Consider the following 20,846-nt stretch of genomic DNA (forward strand, 5'->3'; position numbering starts at 1 on the left):
TGTATATTTTGTTCTCAAACACATTAACTACTGTTTTATTATTTAATGATATTTTGGTATCCTAACCCCCCTATGAACTTTGTGACAACACTATGTCACTGAGAAATCTTTGAATACAAGGTTATTAATATATAAGATGTAACAAAATATGTGTTTCAGGTAAATAATTTCATAGACCGGGCGTAGTGGTTCACACCTGTAATCCTAGCACTTTGGGAGGCCGAGGCGGGCGAATCACTTGAGGTCAGGAGCTCAAGACCAGCCTGGCCAACATGGTGAAACCTCGTCTCTACTAAAAATACAAAAATTAGCTGGACGTGCTCGCTTAAACCCAGGAGGCGGAGGTTGCAGTGAGTCAAGGTCGTGTCACTGCACTCCAACCTTGGTGACAGAACAAGACTCTCTCTCAAAAAAATAAGTTTCATAAAGGTGTCTGCAGTGGAGGGGAATATATATACACATATCTATGTATTTGTGTGTCTATATATATTCATACATATATATAGGGTCAAAAAACTTTTACAGCTGGGTGCAGTGGCTCATGCCTATAATCCCAGCACTTTGGGAGGCCGAGGCAGGAAGGTCACTTGAGCCCAGGAATTTGAGACCCGCCTGGACGATATGGTGAGACCTCATCTCTACAAAAAGTATAAAAATTATCCAGGCGTGGTGTCTTGTACTTGTAGTCCCAGCTGTTCCTGAGCCTAAGGCAGGAGGATCATTTAAGCCCAAAAGGTCAAGCCCTCAGTGAGCTGTGATCACACCACTGCACTCCAGCCTGGGCGAGAGAGCAAGACCCTGTCTCAAAAAAAAAAGAAAAAAAGAAAAGAAAAGAAAAAGAAAAACTGTTTTTCCTCTGTTCTCACATGACAACAATCAATACAGAAGACTTCTGTGACCAAATGTGTAGGGTGTAGGGATTTTCCCCACCAACAGGCAAGCAATTCTGCAGTGGACACCAGCCAGGAATCTTCTGATCCAATTCAATTCTGATGCTGTCCACCTGGATATAGCATCAGATACCACAGGTTGAGGGCTCAGACCCACAGGACTGCCCCCACTTCAGACACCAGCTCCCAAGTACAGGCCTCTGGAACTTCTGACTGACTTCAAGTTGGGGTTCCCATGACCCCCTCTTTAGGCTCAATTCATTTGTTAGAGCAGCTTGCAAAACTCCGGGAAACGCCCACTTACACTTACCAGTTTCTTATGAAGGATATTTTGAAGGATACGAATAAACACCCAGATGAAGAGGCACATAGGGCGAGGTCTGGAAGGGTCCTGAGCACGGGAGCTTCTATTCCCGTAGAGTTGGGGTGCACCATCATCCCAACACATGGGTGAATTCTTGTTCACCTTCCTGCAAGCCTTCACCAGCTCAGCTGTCCAGAAGTTCTGCGTACCTGGTCCTCTTGGGCCTTTTATGGAGACTTCATTGGATAGGCATGACTGAAGCATGGACAACCGTGTCAAAATGTGATTGGATCGCTTCTCGGCCTTTTGGCTAAGATCAAGTGCAAAACGTGATTGGACAAAAAGGGCATGATCTAATGCTAATAGACGGAGTGGGGAATCCTAGCAAGGCCTGTCTGTTCAGATTCCTGTTGGCCTCTCTGCACGGCACTCCTTCCTCCTGGGTAGAGGGCAGGACCCTTTCTAAAATGAGGATCTTATGACCTACAATCAGACAAGGTAGGTAAGAGAATTTCTTTATGACCGGCTCCAAATACAAAGGTGGGGGCAGATTATATTTTCAGTTTCTATGGCCTGCCTTGGAGAGACAAATGAGCAGGTGAAAAAGGAGAGTATGAGAAGGTCAGAGGGAGAGGCTGTTTTCTGAGCCCTGCTTCTGAGGCCTACAGCACCCGCACATTAAAACCAAAGACGGTCTTTTCCTTTGATCGCTCTGAAGCACTTCCAAAGCTGCTTCAGGAACCAAGGACTAAAGGACGAACACTTTAACAAAAGATATGCTTATTGCTTAATCACTTGGGAAATAATAAGGACTATGGGAGTTATGAGCCAGGAACCATGGACAAAAAGCTATATATATATAATGATATCACATATATATATAATGATATCACATATATATAATGATATCACATAGATATACATATGTATATATACACACACAGATGCTTCTATAAACTCATATTTTTTACCTAGCTTTTCAAAAGAAAAGAAAATGTTTATCATAGTTACTATGTATTTAGTTTCATATAGCAAAGTAATTTTTACCAATCCTATTACTAAATAACAATTTTAGCATAATATTGTACATTTATGTAAAATGCTAAAAATATATTTTATTTATTTATTTTGAGAGGGGCTGGAGTGCAGCGGCACAATCTCGGCTCACTGCAGCCTCTGCTTCCCAGGTTCAAGTAATTCTGCCTCAGCCTCCCAAGTAGCTGGGATTACAGGCAAGCACTACCATGTCTGGCTAATTTTTGTATGTTTAGTAGAGGCAGGGTTTCACCATGTTGGCCAGGCTGACCTCAAGTGAATGGCCTGCCTCAGCCTCCCAAAGTGCTGGGATTACAGGCATGAGCCACCGTGCCCAGCCCAAAAATATATTTTAAAAGAGCCTCCTTCCTGCATCTTAAACTTACAATTTTTTTTAATTAACAAATTCAAAAGCCAACTCGAACACCCAAATTCACCTAAATTGTATATTTGTTCACAGAAAAAACATTTATTACCTAAATATCTGCAAGGGACTTTGCTAGACAATAGGAATAAAAAGATCTGATACAATTCCTTCCCTCAAGAAGCCCACAGTCTCATAAGTGAAATAAGCATGTAAGAAAAGGAATTATGGCCAGGCACAGAGGCTCACGCCTGTAATCCCAACACTTTGGGAGGCCAAGGCAGGCGGATCACTTGAGCCCAGGAGTTCAAGATCAGCCTGGGCAACATAGTGAAACTCTGTCTCCACAAAACATTTAAAAATTAGCCAGATGTGGTGGTGCACGCCTGTAGTCCCAGATACTCGGGAGGCTGAGGCAGGAGGATCACTGGAGCCCTGGGGTAGTTGAGGCTGCAGTGAGCCATGATCACACCACTGCACTCCAGCCTGGGTGACAGAGTAAGACCCTGTCTCAAATAAATAAATAAATAAATATTTTAAAATGGAATTGCAATACCTTGGAATAAGTGCTAAAAACACCAGCTCCTGTGGAGGTTCCATGGTGAGCACAAACAACCACAAGAAAAATCAGGGATGGAATGAGGGAAGGTTTCATAGGGAAGAAGAGGTGTACACCCATTTCCCATTTCTCCACTGAAGGCCATATCATCTGCAAGTAGCCCTTACAGAAGAAGACAGTACTTATCACCCAATGTCAAGAGAACCAAGCACTGACTGGTTTTCCTCTTTGATGATTATCTACTGGGAAATGGCACATATTTTAGAGTTGATTGGCTAGGGTTAGGGGTCAAATGTGGGGCCAAGGCCAGATGGAAATTTTAAGAATTGAATCAAGGCTGGAGGCAGTGGCTCATGTCTGTAATCCCAGCACTTTGGGAGGCCGAGGCAGAAGGATCACTGGAGCTCAGGAGTTTGAGACCAGCCTGGGCAACAGAGTGAGACCCCAACTCTATAAAAAAATTGTTAAAAATAGCCAGGCCTGGTGGTGTGCGCCTGTGGTCCCAGCTATTTGGGAGGCTGAGGTGGGAGGATCACTTCAGCCCAGGAGGTCCAGGCTGCAGTAAGCCATGATCAAGCCACTGCACTCCAACCTGGGTGACAGAGCAAGACCCTGTCTCAAATAATAATAAAAAAAAAAGAATGGAATCTGTAGTCTTGATTTCATTAACTTCAAGCTCTGGCTATTTGTACAGTTCACTCTGGACATCAGAAACAGGATTTCCAAGTTGTGTTAAAGGGAATACACTGCACTGTAACACAAAGGCCACAAGATGGCACCCAGCCCACAGAAAGCAAACAGCCACTTGCGAAGCCGGGGCGGGGTGGGGGCGGGGGGAGGTGCGGCGGGGGTCGGGGGTAACGCGTGGGAGCGTTACCCTAAACTAAAAGAGCAACAATTAACTGTCAAACTAATATTTTTACAAATTTAATTTATTAAAAAGGAAAATAACTTAGAAATTCAGAACAATTTAAAAACTAAGCACAACTTAAATAGGTATGTGAACTTTACTAAGTATACTCCTTCCATCCATGATGGAAGGTCAAACTTTTTAACCATAATCCATGTAGAAGTACATTTTACATTGTGACCTAGTACTCACGTAGATGTGTGTTCCATGTGCATACATAACGTGTCACACAACACTTAACATTACTATGCATGATGCATTCTGATGTTTTTTCTTTTTTTAAATATTCAAGCCCACTCATTTTTATGTCCCACTAATTCAAGCCCATAGTTAGAAAAATATATATATTATATATATATATAAACTTTGTCTAAAAAATATGTATATATTTTTTATATATATATATATATATATATATATTTTTTTTTAGACAAAGTCTCGCTCTGTTGCCCAGGCTGGAGTGCAGTGGCGCGATCTCAGCTCACTGCAAACTCCGCCTCCCAGGTTCAAGCGATTCTCCTGCCTCAGCCTCCTGAGTAGCTGGGATTACAGGCGCCCGCCATCACGCCTGGCTAATTTTTGTATTTTTAGTAGAGACGGGGTTTCACCATGTTGGTCAGGCTAGTCTCGAACTCCTAACCTCGTGATCCACCCGCCTCGGCCTCCCAAAGTGCTGGGATTACAGACATGAGCCACCGCGCCTGGCAGATATATATATATAATTTTTTTTGAGACAGAGTCTCACTCTGTCGCCCAGGCTGGAGTGCAGTGGCGCGATCTGGGCTCACTGCAGCCTTCGCTTCCCGGGTTCAAGTGATTATCCTGCCTCAGCCTCCCAAGTAGCTGGGACTACATATGCGTGCCACCATGCCTGGCTAGCTTTTTCATTTGTTTGTGGAGATGGGGCTTTGCCATGTTGGCCAGGAGGTCTTGAACTCCTGGGCTCCAGATATCCGCTTGCCTCAGCCTCCCAAAGTGCTAGGATTACAGGCATGAGCCACCACGTCTGGCCCTAATCCCTTCTTTTAACTCCTCTTTTCTGTTTCCTATTTTATAGTAAATTCATTACTTGCTGCCAACAGAAGGGAAAGAAAACACAAGTCAGCTGGGCGCGGTAGCTCACACCTGTAATCTCAGCACTTTGGGAGGCGAGGCAGAGGAGGTCGGATTACCTGAGGTCAGGAGTTTGAGACCAGCCTGGCCGACATGGTGAAACCCCAGTCTCTACTAAAAATACAAAAATGAGTTGGGCGTGGTGGCGGGTGCCTGTACTCCCAGCTACCCGGGAGGCTGAGGTAGAAGAATTGTTTGAACCCAGGAGACAGAGGTTGCAGTGAGCTGAGATCGTGCCACTGCACTCCAGCCTGGGCGACAGAGTAAGACTCCATCTCAAAAGAAAAAAAAAAACCCACAAGTCAATTTAAAGAGTCAATCACAATTGTAGCAAAAGTTTTATTCTAAGAGGAAATAAACCAAATGCCCAGAACATTCCAGCCATAATTCATTCTTATGGTTGAGACTTGACTGCATTCTGATCCATATATAGATGGCATTAGTTAACCCTTTACTATAACAGCTGAGAAAATATGTCAGAAATGTGGCAAAGGACCAAAATTCTAGACCTAGTCTCACCTGTCCCACTTATATAGTTACAAGTTAGGCTTTAGGAAGTTACCTTCCCTCTCTAAGCCTGTTTCCTCACCTGTGAAATGTGGGTAATAACAGTATTGATCTCAAAGAATTACTGTAAGGATTAAATGAGAGTATACATTTTAATGTCACTAGTACAGTGCCTGACACATATGTGTTAGCCACATATAAAAATTATATGATTACATCTTTTTTTTTTTTTTTTTTTTTTTTTTGAGACAGGGTCGCCGTCTGTTGCCCAGGCTGGAGTGGCACGATCTTGGCTCACTACAGCCTCTGCCTCTGGGCCCAAGCAATTCTCCCACCTCAGCCTCCCAAGTAGCTGAGACTACAGGCACACACCACCAGGCCCAGCTGATTTTTCTATTTTTTCTAGATACAGGGTTTCACCATGTTGCCCAGGCTGGTTTCAAACTCCTGGACTCAAGCAATCCACCAACCTTGGCCTCTCCAAGTACTGAGACTATAGGCGTTTCACCATGCTGGCCAGGCTGGTCTCGAACTCCTGACCTAAAGTTATCCACCTGCCTTGGCCTCCCACAGTGCTGGGATTACAGGCGTGAGCCACTGCGCCTGGCACTTATTATTTTTTTAGAGACAGGGTCTCACTCTGTTGTCTCACTCTGGAGTGCAGTGGCACTATCACAGCTCATTGCAGCCTCAAACTCCTGGGCTCAAACAATCATCCCGCCTCAGCCTTCCAAGTAGCTGGGACTACAGGCACGTGCCACCATGACCGGCTAATTTTTTTATTTTCTGTAGAGATAGGGTCTCACTATGTTGCCAGGCTGGTTTTGAACTCCTGGCCTCAAGCAATCCTCCTGCCTCAGCCTCCCTAAATGCTGGGATTTCAGGTATGAGCTACTGTGCCTGGCTGAAACTTTCTTTTTAATAGGGACCTCTTAATCATCCAATCAGTGGCCTTTTCCCAGTATTCATCCTTACCACCTTCAGTGACACCACTGATCTCTCCAAGAAAATGGCTTTGAGAGAAAGGAGGGTGCTGTGGTTAAGACCCGGGAATCTGGCTGCTCTTAGAGCCCTCAAGCCACCATTTAAGAAATCCAAGGCCGGGTGGGCACGGTGGCTCATGCCTGTAATCCTAGCACTTTGGGAGGCTGAGGCGGGCAGATCATGAGGTCAGGAGTTCTGGACCAGCCTGGCCAACATGGTGAAACCCTGTTTCTACTAAAAATACAAAAATTAGCTGGGCATGGTGGCACGTGCCTGTAATCCCAGCTACTCAGGAGACTGAGGCAGGAGAATCACTTTAACCTGGGAGGCGGAGGTTTCAGTGAGCTGAGATCTTGCCATTGCACTCCAGCCTGGGTGACAGAGCGAGACTCCACCTCAAAAAGAAAAAAAGAAATCCAAGGCCGGGCACAGTGGCTCATGCCTGTAATCCCAGCACTTTGGGAGGCCGAGGCAGGCAGATCACTTGAGGTCAGGAGTTCGAGACCAGCCTGGCCAACATGGTGAAACCCCATCTCTACTAAAAAAATAAAAATTAGCTGGGCGCGGTGGTGGGCGCCTGTAATCCCAGCTACTCGGGAGGCTGATGCAGGAGAATCGCTTGAACCCGGGAGCCGGAGGTTGCAGTGAGCCAAGATAGTGCCAATGCACTCCTGCCTGGGTGACAAAGCAAGAGTCTGACTCAAAAAAAAAAAAAGAAAGAAAGAAAGAAATCCAACCAGGCTGGTAGCCAGCCACCTCAGCCACCCCAGCTGAGGCACCAGATGTCCCAGCCCCAGATGAACTCCCAGATGAACAGAGCTGACTGAGTGACCTTAGCCAATGCCACATGGAACAGAAGAACCTCCCAGGTGAGCCTAGCCATCCCACAGAATCAAGTATATCTTTAGAAAGATAAACTGCACAAACTAATTGAAAAGAAAAAGAAAAATGTTGAAACCCCAGGGGAGTTGGGTGCAACTTCAGTTCTCTAGGAGTCAAGTGCTTGGCTCTATTCAAAAAGGTGCAAGAAAGCAGATTGGATCAGAGCAAACACAGGTATCAGATGGAACATGTTGACAGAAGATTTGGGTTACCACAGAATCACATGGACATGCCCAACACAGTGCAAAGCATACTAGAATGAAGTAAACTCTCCTAAAGAAACCAGTGAAAAAGACAGCATCCTCAAAGACTACACATTGAAGAAGCATGGAGGCAAAAACTAAGAACTTGGTAATAAATGCCTGAAGTAAAACTGGGATTTCAGCACAGACTATTTAATATAAAACAATGTCCAACTCACATGAGGAAGATGTATGCTAGAACTTAGCAGTGCTGGTGCTGGGTAAAAATTCTCCTTTAACTTTTTTTTCAGACGCAGTCTCGCTCTGTCGCCCAGGCTGGAGTGCAATGGCGCCATGTCGGCTCACTGCAATCTCTGCCTCCCAGGTTCAAGCGATTTTCCTGCCTCAGCCACCCGAGTAGCTGGGATTACAGGCACCTGCCATCATGCCCAGCTAATTTTTGTATTTTTAGTAAAGACGGGGTTTCACCACGTTGACCAGGCTGGTCTTGAACTCCTGACCTCAGGTGATCCGTCCGCCTCGGCCTCCCAAAGTGCTGGGATTACAGGCGTAAGCCACCGCTCCCGGTCAAAAATTCTCCTTTATTCTTTGAGAGGGACATAACACTAATAATCCAGAACCTAGTGTATATCCGTTAGTTTGCTTCACCTCATCTTCTTAAAAGTCCTGTATTAAAAACCAAAACCTCTAGCTTTTATATCTGTATTGGTAGAGGACAGATTTGGGGTGAAGATTCTGGTATCCAAAATTATGTGAGCAATTTAACAAAAAGACAACAAAGACAATAAGCAATTTAATTTCAATCTCAGTAGAATTCAAAGAAAGGCAATTAACAAATGTCAGTTTTCTTTTTTTGGGGGGGTGGGGGGGACAGGGTTTCACTTGTTGCCCAGGCTGGAGTGCAGTGGCGTGATCTTGGCTTACTACAGCCTCAAACTCCCGGACTCAAGCAATGCTCCCAGTTCAGCCTCCTGGGTAGCTGGGACTACAGGTGTGCACCATCACGCTGAGAGGAGTTAGCTAGCTTTCCTTAGGTAGACAGCAAGGGAAGGGTCCCCAAAGAGCCCCCAACCCACGGGTCAGTGCCTCATCCCCACATAACAGAGAAAGCAGCCTGGGGATAAAAATCAAGCTGCAGGCACCGATAAGGGAAGTAGCACAGGGTGGTGGTGTGCCTGGAGACAAGCCCGCGGCTGCACAGATCGGAGAACCTCCAGCCCACTTAAGATAAAAACTTGCACAAACCTCCGGCTCACTCAGATAAGCGAACAAGACCTGACATAGAAATGTCTTTGTCTTTTGTATAATCAGCAGGTTCCCGGGAAGAAGTTTCTTCTCCTTTCGTGGGCATGAATACTGTGGGCTCCGACGACTCCGGTGGGCACTTTCCTTTCCTCTTTCGACTGTGAGCCCGGCCTCTAAGAATTCCTTCAGCACGATTGCTCCCTGGGCCAAGCTTTCACTTCAGCTCCTGATAGGTCCCGGGCCAAGCTGAGTAGCACCAATGAATCATCAATTCAGCTCCTGATTGGTCCCGGGCCAAGCTGAATCTAGCTTTCTCCAAGACAGCTCACAGACTAAGCAAATTCCTTCCCCTTCCCAGTCCGCAAAAACCCCCGACCCCAACCTCATAGTGGGCAACCCGTTCAGGCCCCCACTCTCCGCTGCGGAGAGCTTTTTTTTTTTTTTTTTTTTTTTTTTTTTGAGACGGAATTTTGCTCTTGTTGCCCAGGCTGAAGTGCAACGGCGCGATCCTCAACTCACCACAACGTCTGCCTCCCGGCTTCAAGCGATTCTCCTGCCTCAGCCTCCCAAGTAGCTGGGACTACAGGCATGTGCCACCACGCCCAGTTAATTTTGTATTTTTAGTAAAGACAGGGTTTCTCCATGTTGGTCAGGCTGGTCTTGAACTCCGGACCTCGGCCTCCCAAAGTGCTGGGATTACAGGTGTGAGCCACCGAATCCAGACGAGAGCTTTCTTCTTTTGCTTACTAAACTTTTGCTCCAACCTCACCCTTGTGTTCGTGCTCTGTGACACAAAGAACTCCGGATACTATCTCAGACAACCAAAGACTGCTACATTTTGGCGCACTGGTGAGACTACAACACCTTGCTAATTTTTGTATTTTTGTAGAAACAGGTTTTCACCGTGTTGCCCAGGCTGGTCTTGAACTCCTGACCTCAAGCAATCTGCCTTGGCCTCCCAAAGTGCTGGGATTACAGGTGTGAGCCACCACATCCAGCAGAAGGTCATTCTTCACCTATCAAAATGGCAAAGATATTTTAAAAAGAAAAGAGAAAAATTGGCAAAGTTCAGGGAAATTGCTGATGTGTAAGTGATTGTGTGAAACTGTTCTGAAGGGTTACATGAAATACATATTCAAAGCCTTCAACGTGTGCCTACTATTTGACCTCAATATCTCATTTAATATTTTTCCAAAGAAAATAATTTAAGGGTCAAATGTTTTAGAGTATTTAGGATATTTACTGCAACATTGTTTATAATAGCAAAAAAGAAATACTAGAAAAAGCTTCACTGTACAGCAACAAATGGTTAAATATATAACATATAATCTATACAATAGCATGCAGTAGGTCTCTTAACTCCACTTAACACATTCACGAAACTCCCCAGGGCGCATCCCTCCCCATTAGCCACCTCCCATCATGTCATAGGTAGATATGCAAAATGCTATATTGAAGGGCCAGGTAAATCTCAGTCAGGATGGCATTACAGCATGGAGAGACAAGTTATTATAGTACAGCACATGCTTGATTCCATGAGTCAAACTGCATGCTTCCAAGAGATAGTTGTGTTTGCTCCTGTGACTATTTCATGCCAGAGGTGCTTGTTGACACTGTGATTTCAATAAACATTACATAAACTAATATAAAAAAATTGCTTGAGACAGGGTCTTGCTGTCACCCAGACTGGAGTGCAGTGGCATGATCATAGCTCACTGCAGACTCAAACTCCTGGACTCAAGCAATCCACTCACCTCAGCCTCCTAACTGGGACTACAGGTGCACACCACCATGCTCAGATAATTTTTTAACTTTTTGTAGAGAAAGGGTCTCACTATGTTTCCCAGGCTGGTCTCAAGCGATCCTCCCATCTCAGTCTCCCAAAGTGCTGGGATTACAGGCATGAGCCACCACTGTGCCTAGCCTAAAAATTTTTTGTTAAAAATGCTTTCCACCTGCCGGGTGCAGTGGCTCATGCCTATAATCCCAGCACTTTGGGAGGCCAAGGTAGGTGGATCACCTGAGGTCAGGAATTTGAGACCAGCTGGCCAACATGGTGAAATTGCCTTTCTACTAAAAATACAAAAACTAGCCAGGCATGGGGGCTGACACCTGTAATCCTAGCTACTCAGGAGGCTGAGGCAGGAGAATTGCTTGAACCCGGGAGGTAGAGGTTGCAGTGAGCCAAGATCATGCCACTGCACTCCCGCTGGAGCGACAGGGTGAAACTCTGTCTCACAAAAAAAAAAAAAAAAAAAAAAATGCTTTCCACCTAATTCTGAGGCAGAGCCAAGTTTGTGAACACTAATGTAGAACCCACAATAAATATTGCTTCCTTCTTGGGAGGACTTTTTTCAGAGATTATTTTTTCTTCTAAGTTACCTTCCTGTCAAAAAAGGAATGGTCTTGGCTACAGATTTTTTTTTTTTTGAGATGGAGTCTCGTTCTGTCACCCAGGCTGGAGTGAAGTGGCACGATCACAGCTCACTGCAACCTCTGCCTCCCGGGTTCAAGCAATTCTCTGCCTCAGTCTCCCAAGTAGCTGGGATTACAGGCACCCGCCACCATGCCCGGCTAATTTTTGTATTTTTAGTAGAAACGGGGTTTCACCATCTCGGCCAGGCTGGTCTTGAACTCCTGACCTCCTGATCCATCCGCCTTGGCCTCCCAAAGTGCTGGGATTACAGGCATGAGCTACCGCGCCCGGCCTTGGCTGCAGATTAACGGGAATACCTCCCTTGGGCTTCCTAGGTGACACTGTGATATTCGGTATGACCTCCCTTGCTCTATTCCTTGGAAGCAGTACAGGCACTGGTCAAGAGTGCCCTGGACCCACATTGCCTGGTTTTGAATCCCAGCACCTCCACATGTTACGCGTCGGACCTCCAGGAAGTTACTTAAACTCTCTGTGCTTCAGTTTCCCGAGTGGCCTAACCCTAAGGGGGGTTACAGAACCTGCCTCATAGTGTTGATTGGAAGAAATAAAGGAGCTCAGACCTGCCAAGGGCTGAGGATGGTGCCTATCTAGCACATGGCAATGCTCCATAAGCATAAGCAGCTATTATTATTGTGGTTCCTATTTTTTAAATCAGATATATCCTGCGTAGCCACTAGCAGAATGTGCTAAATAGCTGTCTGGTGAATGAAAGAATGACCAACTGGTCCTGTATTTGCTTATCTAGATCATCTCTAAACACCTTCTAATGGTATGGTTTCAGACCTAAATCTTCCCACAAATCTTTACGGATGCAGTAACTTTTGTTAAATCCCTTCGCCCCAACTTTTCATCTACCCTCTGACAACAAAAGCTGGGAAATAGAGGGAAGCAAAGGAATCATGTACGGCTGATGGGATTTAGACAGCACAGAGGAAGTGGTTAGGTTTAAAGAACGTCATCGAAATACCCTGGCAGGAAACCTTGTATACTGACAGTTGCAATATGTGTAAGAAAAGAATGCATCCAATGGTATCCTCAATTAATTAATTAATTAATTAATTTTTGAGACAGAGTCTCTCTCTGTCGCCCAGGCTGGAGTGCAATGGTGCAATCTCAGCTCACTGCAACCTCCGCCTCCTGGGTTCAAGCAATTCTCCTGCCTCAGCCTCCCAAGTAGCTGGGACTACAGGCACATGCCACCACGGCTAATTTTTTGTATTTTTAGTAGAGACGGGGTTTCACCATGTTGGCCAGGATGGTCTTGATCTCCCGACTTCGTGATCCGCCCGCCTCAGCCTCCCAAAGTGCTGGGATTATAGGCATGAGCCACCACGCCCGGCCTCTCAATTTTTTTGTTTTTTCAGAAGATGGGAGGCAACATGGTAGGTTCACAATTAAAATTGTTTTGAAAGTATTTATTGTTTAATAATTCTTTCTCCCCTCAGCCCCATCCGGCCACTCTCTCTTTCTGCTTTTCTGATCATCCTAAAGGCTGAATACATCCTCCTCCTGTGTGGAGGACACGAAGCAATACTAAAATCAATACACTCGATCAGGTCTTCATCAGATACCACGTCACTGTGGGTGGAGTGCTAGTTTTCAACAAATGTGGTGTTCTTAGGGCTCCACAAGGTAGTCCTTTCTCAAGGTCGCTGGGCCACTCATGGAGTTGAAATGCCGCTGCCCATCTAAGTACAACATGGACTCTGAAACACAAGAAAGAGAACCTTGGAGAAACTTGTAACACCTCAGAAAACCATCATATCATCATACAAACACAAGACTACTTGGGAACACTGGGACAGAACAAGATACACTGTTGGGCCGGGGTGTGCCACATTCCCAAAGGAGCAGGCCATGACTCCTGTCCCCTTCCTTTGGCTGGATCAGTTGTTTTTGTTTTTGTTTTTGTTTTTGTTTTTTTGAGACAGAGTCTCGCTCTGTTGCCCAGGCTGGAGTGCAGTGGCACAATCTCAGCTCACTGCAAGCTCCGCCTCCCAGGTTCACGCCATTCTCCTGCCTCAGCCTCCCGAGTAGCTGGGACTACAGGTGCCCGCCACTGTGCCCGGCTAATTTTTTTTTTTATTATTTCTAGTAGAGACGGGGTTTCACTGTGTTAGCCAGGATGGTCTCGATCTCCTGAACTCGTGATGTGCCCGTCTCGGCCTCCCAAAGTGCTGGGATTACAGGCATGAGCCACCACGCCCAGCCTGGCTGGATCAGTTTTTGACTACCAGTGGTTGCTTGCCCGCCTGGGGGCCACAGGCATCTTTGGCCTTCAGGGCTGCCAAATCTCAAAAGCAAAATCTCCTAAAGACATGCTCTTGTGCTGACAGGCATCAATACACTTCCTCCAATTCAAAAGGAGAAAAATGTCCTTAGAAGTTCTTCCCTTTGTTAGGGACAAGCAATAATCACTACTTACCTCCATAGGTTTTTGGGAAAATCAATGGCACTTCTTTTTCTGACATGAACGTGAAATGAAAGACATTGGTGGTTGTATGCTGCTTCTCCTGCAGGGAGGCCACTTCACTGTGTACTCTGACTTGAATGTAATTATTCTGAGTAAAGCATACCTAACAGATTATAGACACTATAATCAGTCAACTGCATTAGGAAGGGGAAAAAGGCAGTCATAAGAGAAAACAGTGGCTTTTTGATATAGAAACTTCTAGGCTCAAATGAAAAAAAAAAGTTGTATGTCATCTCTCATCACACACCTACCTGTGAAGAAAGAAAGAGCAATGAGCCAACCTCAACAGGTTTCTGAAACATGATGTCATCTACTGCTACCACAAACGGTCGAGAACCACTGTTGGGGGAAAGGACAGAATTTGGGGTATATTGCAAAATTCAGATGATCTCAATTGTTTCCCCTAACAACTAGCTGAAGCAAAATAAAAATGAACGAAGAATAAAGTTAGAGAAGGGGGAAAAGATCCTACCAGTGAGGAATGGTAAGAGACGCCATCGTGAGCAGATTAGGGCCAAAATAACTATATCTTTTCCTTTCTACATATCATCACTGTATTTTCTCAGTCGTTTTTTTAATGTATGAACTTACAAAGTCAGAGAAACAACCTTCTAAAATGAAGATCAAATTCAGCTGGTATCAGTGTGGTATTCATTTAAAAACATAACATATTCCCACACACACCCAGACTGGTCCGAAATGTTTCATTTCAGTGGGGTGATATAAATTGCTTCTCAGAAGTTAAGACTGCCTTACATGTAACTCACCCGAAGCTACAAGCAGTAGCCCACGCAAGTTCATATGCTTTCCTCATAAGGAAACCACCAAAGATCCGATTGAAAATGTTCCGCTCCTACAGGACATAAATAAATGTCAATAAATACAAAACTTATGGCCACCTTTGTATACAGAACAGAGGAATTAACAATGCCACAGGACAAAGGCCAGTTTAAAGGTGTGTCAAATCTTGGACAAATATCATGAACGGAAGCTATCCTATTCAGATTTCTCACTAAATTATAATACCTGAGGGTGGCAAATTTCCAAACTCTTCAGTTTTGAATTCTCCATCCACACTGCATTAGAGGGTAAAACTCGACTCCGAAAACTTATAGTCCTGTACAAATGAATATTTATTAAACCCTGTTAATGCCATGGTTCTCTTGTTGAAAAGTAAAAACATTTGCAAGTCACTCCCAATACACTCAGACAACTGTGGCTCTGGAGAAGGCCAAGGTTTAGGCCAGGCGCGGTGGCTCACGCCTGTAATCCCAACACTTTGGGAGGCCGAGGCAGGCAGATCACATGAGGTCAGGAGCTTGAGACCAGCCTGGCCAACATGGTGAAACCCCGTCTCTACTAAAAATACAAAATAATTAGCAGGCGTGGTGGCGGGCGCCTGTAATCCCAGCTACTTGGGAGGCTGAGACAGGAGAATTGCTTGAACCCGGGAGGCAGAGGTTGTAGTGAGCCAAGATCACGCCACTGCATTCCAGCCTGGGCAACAGGGTAAGACTCCATCTCAAAAACAAAAAAGGTCGGGTGCGGTGGCTCACGCCTGTAATCCCAGCACTTTGGGAGGTGGAGACAGGCAGATCACCTGAGGTCAGGAGTTCAAGACAAGCCTGACCAACATGGAGAAACCCCGTCTCTACTAAAAATACAAAATTAACCAGGCGTGGAGGTGCATGCCTATAATCCCAGCTACTCGGAGGCTGAGGCAGGAGAATCACTTGAACCCGGGAGGCAGAGGTTGCAGTGAGCCAAGATCGTGCCATTGCACTCCAGCCTGGGTAACAAGAGCGAAACTCCGTCTCAAAAAAAAAAAAAAAAAAAAAAAAAAGCCAAGGTTTAAATGTTTTCCCAACGTGGAATCTCACCATCCTTACTTTGGATCCAGTGTGCTGAGAAACATCTCATGTATGGTGGTCCTCTCCTCAGCGCTGGGGGCCATTTTCAGTAACGATGTGGAGCTGAAGGCAATTCTTCTCCCCTTGTTCACTGAAACAAGGGAGAATAAGGAGCAATGATCAGGACGGTCGCACTACAGCACATGGTATTCTGACCTGGGATGCCTTTCAAAATCTCACTGAAAATTATACACGTATCCAAGAGAAAACTGCAGAGGCCACATAAAACTCCCAGTGAGTCTTTGGTTCCACATGGAAATTATATTGGTTCAGTGTGAGATCACTTGATATCATCCTGATCCAGAGCCCTGACCTGCAGTTATCCCATTGAGATGCATTTCTCACTTCATCAAAACGGAGAAAACAGGCCAGGTGCAGTGGCTCATGCCTGTAATCCCAACACTTTGGGAGGCGGAGGCAGGAGGATTGCTTGAGTCCAGGAGTTCAAGACCAGCCTGGGCAACATAGTGAGACCCCTGTCTCTACAAAAAAAAAATTTTAATTAGCCAGGCATGGTGGCACGTGCCTATAGTCCTAGCTACTCAGGAGGCTGAGGTGGGTGGATAGCTTGGGCCCAGGAGATCAAGACTACAATATTGTTCATTGTAGCCTCAAACTCCTGGACCCAAGCCCAACTCCAGCCTGGGCAACAGAGCAAGAACTGTCTTAAAAAAAAAAACGGAGATAACAAATTACTTCACTTAATAAATATTGTCTGATCAATAAAATCATTCAAAGTATGGACTCCAAAGAAAAAAGAATAGCATATTTTTAATTTCAATAAATTATTGGTATGAATAAGACATTTGGGCCGGGCACAATGGCTCACGCCTGTAATCCCAGCACTTTGGGAGGCCAAGGAAGGCGGATTATGAGGTCAGGAGATCGAGACCATCCTGGCCAAAATGGTGAAACCCCATCTCTACTAAAAGTACAAAAATTAGCTGGGTGTGGTGGCGCACACCTGTAGTCCCAGCTACTCGGGAGGCTGGGGCAGAAGAATCGCTTGAACCCAGGAGGCAGAGGTTGCAGTGAGCCGAGATGGCACCACTGCACTCCAGCCTGGCAAGAGAGAGAGAGACTCCATTTCAAAACAAACAAACAAACAAAAAAAAAAAACAAAAAAAAGACATTTGACTGGTATGAAGAGCCCATATAAAATCTTAAATAATCTCTTCTGCAGTGTAATTAATGTGCTTTTCAAATTTATTTTATTATAAACAAATTAATGTACATTCCCCTTGTCTAAAGAGCTCCTCTTCCTCTGGGCTTTCAGGGATGAGTGGATTTACAAATGCCGGCCTAAAAAGAAGAAAAAAAAGAATATAATTTAAGATATGCCATTATCTAATAAAACTTGAAGATGAACAATCACCTACTACTTTTAAAGAATCTGCTTTTCATTTTGGGTAGTGCTTACTGCTTGCCTTACATGTGAATGCTGGAACAATTAGCGAAGCCTTACAGTTACAGCCTTAATTGCACACTAGAAACTTAACATTATAAAAAGGATACTGGCATTTGCTAAATGTTGAACCTGATTCTAATCATCAGGAAACAGTCAAATATAGGTTGTAGAACACTCTACAAGAAAACTGGCTTTAGGCCGGGCGTGGTGGCTCACGCCTGTAATCCCAGCACTTTGAGAGGCCAAGCCGGGCGGGGATCACCTGAGGTTGGGAGTTCGAGACCAGCCTGACCAACAAGGAGAAACCTCGTTTCTACTAAAAATACAAAATTAGCCGGGCGTGGTGGCACATGCCTGTAATCCCAGCTACTCGGGAGGCTGAGGCAGGAGAATTGCTTGAACCCAGGAGGTGGAGGTTGCGGTGAGCCGAGATCATGCCAGTGCACTCCAGCCTGGGCAACAAGAGCGAAACTCTGTCTCAAAAAAAGAAAAAAAAAAAGAAAAAAAAAAGAAAACTGGCTTGAACTCTTTAAAAATATCAATTTTTGAAAGACAGCAAATGGCAGAGAGACTATTCTAAAGAAACAGGATAACCAAATGCAATATACAATCCTTGATGGATTGGGTCCTGAATCAGGAAGATAGCTATAAAGGACATTTTAGGGACAACTGGTGAAATCTGAATACGGATCACATATTAAATAACTGTATCACTGTTGAATTTCTCAGATATAATAAAGGCATTGAGGTTATGGAGAAATACCTGGTTCTTAGGAAATACATGCTGAACTCCTGAATGGGTGAAGCAGTCTCAAACTTACTTTCCAATGATTCATGGGAAAAAATATGTAAATGTGTGTATTTGTAGAGAGAGGGTAAGAGAATTACGCAAATGTAATACAATTTACGTGAAAGGCATACGTTTGTTGCATTATTCTATCTACTTTTCTGTAAGCATCAAATTTTTTGAAATAAAAAATAAGGGAAAAGGGATAATATTTCACTGTGGTAGAATCAAAAGATTTGATGAAACAACAATGGAAACAAAAGAATTGAAACAGGCCGGGGTCAGTGGTTCACGCTCGTAATCCCAGCACTTCGGGAGGCCAAGGCAGATGGATCACCTAAGGTCAGGAGTTCGAGACCAGCCTGGTCAACATGGTGAAACCCCGTCTCTACTAAAAATACAAAAGTTAGCCGGGTGTGGTGGTAGGTGCCTGTAATCCCAGCCACTCAGGAGGCTGAGGCAGGAGAATCACTTGAACCCAGGAGGCAGAGGTTGCAGTGAGCCGAGATCGCACCACTGCACTCCAGCCTGGGTGACAAGAGCCAACCTCTGTCTTGAAAACAAAAAACAAAAGAATTGAAACAACAGCTTGGGAAAGTGACATGCATCAGCTGGGAGTGAAACTTGCAGCAGTGGCCTCAGTGCTTGAATACAAGCCCCAGGCCAGTCACTGGCCACAGCAGGTCAGCTGGGGCTGGCAGGAAGGGCCAGAGTAGATGGGTGTTATTCTTCCCTCAGATCACTAAGGGACCAACATATTTTTCTATCTTAATTTGGCTTTCCAAGTCAGCTTTCCACGCAGCAGCAAAGATTTTTCACTGCAGACTCCTAAATCAAGTTTCTAATACAAATGAGATTTCCCACAGGCCACTGGACTCTGTCCTGTGCAAAGAGTAATCCCTCCCACCCCAGCTCTACCCCCACAATTAGTTTTTCTCAGTTTGGGTGTAACTGTTGTTAGAAACCAAGAATTCAATTTCAGAGGAAAAAGATGACGTAAAGTAAGTTGAAGTCTATATGGTTAAATGACTTGAAAATGACCGTATAAACTCATGAGGCTCTTTTTTTGAGGTAGGGTCTTGCCCTGTCGCCCAGGCTGGCGTGCAGTGGTGCAACCTTGGCTCACTGCAACCTCCGCTTCCCGGGTTAAAGCAATCCTCCCACCTCAGCCTCCCACATCGTCTGGGACTACAGACACATGCTACCATACCTGGCTACTTTTTTTGTACTTTTAGTAGAGATGGGGATTCGCCATGTTGGCCAGGCTGGTCTCAAACTCCTGGGCTCAAGTGATCTGCCCACCTCGGCCTCCCAAAGTGCTGGGATTACAGGCGTGAGCCACCACACCCAGCTCTCATGAGGTTTTTTGTTTGTTTAAAATATATCCTAGCTCTGTCCACTAAAAAGGCCTGGAAACAATAACAAACTAGTAACAATGTACAGTTCTAGTGCCCAGATTTTGATGTCTAAATACCAGTTCCCACTAAAAGGAACCCCAGGACTACTTGGAGAAATGGCTGACTCCAGGTCTGGGGCAGGAAATACGTAAGATGAGCCCAAGACATCTTGTGTCAGACAGCAGGAAGCTATCAAACAGACAGGTGGAAAGGAGCCAGCTTAGAGGAACTCCCACCGCCCAAAGAAGGCACACTCGGAGCATCAAGAGAAACAATGGCTGCAATTTATTGAAATACATGTAATATATTACAACCATGAATTCATAATGATGCTTTTCTGGCAGGACAGTGGCTCACACCTGTAATCCTAGCACTTTGGGAGGCTGAGGTGAGAGGATCACTTGAGCCCAGGATTTTGAGATCAGTTTGGCCAACATGGCAAAACCCCATCTCTACAAAAAATTTAAAAATTAGCTGGGCAGCTACTCAGGAGGCTGAGGCCAGAGAATCACTTGAACCAGGAGGTGGAGGTTGCAGTGAGCCGAGATTGCGCCACTGCACCCCAGCCGGGGCAACAAGAGTAAAATTCCATCTCAAAAAGAAAGAAAGAAAAAAAATTAGCTCGGCATGGTGGTATGTGCCTGTGGTCCCAGCTACTCAGGAGGCTGAGGCGGAAGGATTGCTTGAGCACAGGAGGCCCAGGCTGCAGTGAGCCATGCTCATGACACATGACAATGCACTCCGGCCTGGAGAGAAGAGCAAAATTTCATCTCAAAAAAAACAAAAAAACAAAAACGGGCTGGGCGAAATGACTCACGCCTGTTATCTCAGCACTTTGGAATCCCTAGGTGGGCAGATCACTTCAGGTCAGGAGTTCAAGGCCAGCCTGGCCAACATGGTGAAACCCCGTCTCCACTATAAATACAAAACAAATTAGCCAAGCATAATGGGGCATGCCTGTAGTCCCAGCTACTTGGGAGGCAGAGGCAGGAGAATCTCTTCAACCCAGGAGACAGAGGCTGCAGTGAGCCGACATTGCGCCACCGCACTCCAGTGTGGGTGACCGAGCGAGACTCCATCTCAAAAACACACACACACAGAAAAAAAAAAAAGAAATTTAAAAACATGATACTTTTCTAAAAAGCCAAAAAACTGGGAAAAGCATGTCATCACTAGCTAGTGAACCAACTCCTTATTCTGAAAACATGTAAATAAAAGATAAGAATGAAGCATTGATCCTAACTCCATTTCAAACTCAATCGCCCTAGTTGTTAAGGGAAAGCTCTTCTTTACAGAATTCCAGCTAACAAACGTAGAAGGAATGACAAAATTTGAGAATTACTCTAAACTGCCTAATGATACTAATTAAAGCAATGATCAGCAGTGGACATTGAAAGCACTGGAAAAAGACTGATGGGAAACTCAGCTATTTGCAGGA

General features: G+C 45.0%; 1 protein-coding gene across 4 annotated transcripts in view; it reads right to left on the minus strand.

The window, feature by feature from the left end:
- Positions 1-12,833: 12,833 nt before the first annotated feature.
- ACOT9 (acyl-CoA thioesterase 9) overlaps positions 12,834-20,846 on the minus strand; it is a 40,114-nt gene continuing 32,101 nt past the window's right edge. For all 4 annotated transcript variants that reach the window (XM_024927286.4, XM_003819573.5, XM_034950349.3 and 1 more), the window contains 7 exons: positions 17,051-17,118; positions 15,796-15,907; positions 14,933-15,023; positions 14,674-14,759; positions 14,158-14,245; positions 13,859-14,009; positions 12,834-13,139 (listed from right to left, as the gene is read on the minus strand). In XM_024927286.4, coding sequence (XP_024783054.1) covers positions 13,051-13,139; positions 13,859-14,009; positions 14,158-14,245; positions 14,674-14,759; positions 14,933-15,023; positions 15,796-15,907; positions 17,051-17,118 — 685 coding nt within the window. In that variant the 3' untranslated portion in view covers positions 12,834-13,050. The remainder of the gene's footprint in view (positions 13,140-13,858; positions 14,010-14,157; positions 14,246-14,673; positions 14,760-14,932; positions 15,024-15,795; positions 15,908-17,050; positions 17,119-20,846) is intronic.

This window comes from Pan paniscus, chromosome X (genome assembly GCF_029289425.2).
Source record: "Pan paniscus chromosome X, NHGRI_mPanPan1-v2.0_pri, whole genome shotgun sequence".
Lineage (NCBI taxonomy): Eukaryota > Metazoa > Chordata > Mammalia > Primates > Hominidae > Pan > Pan paniscus.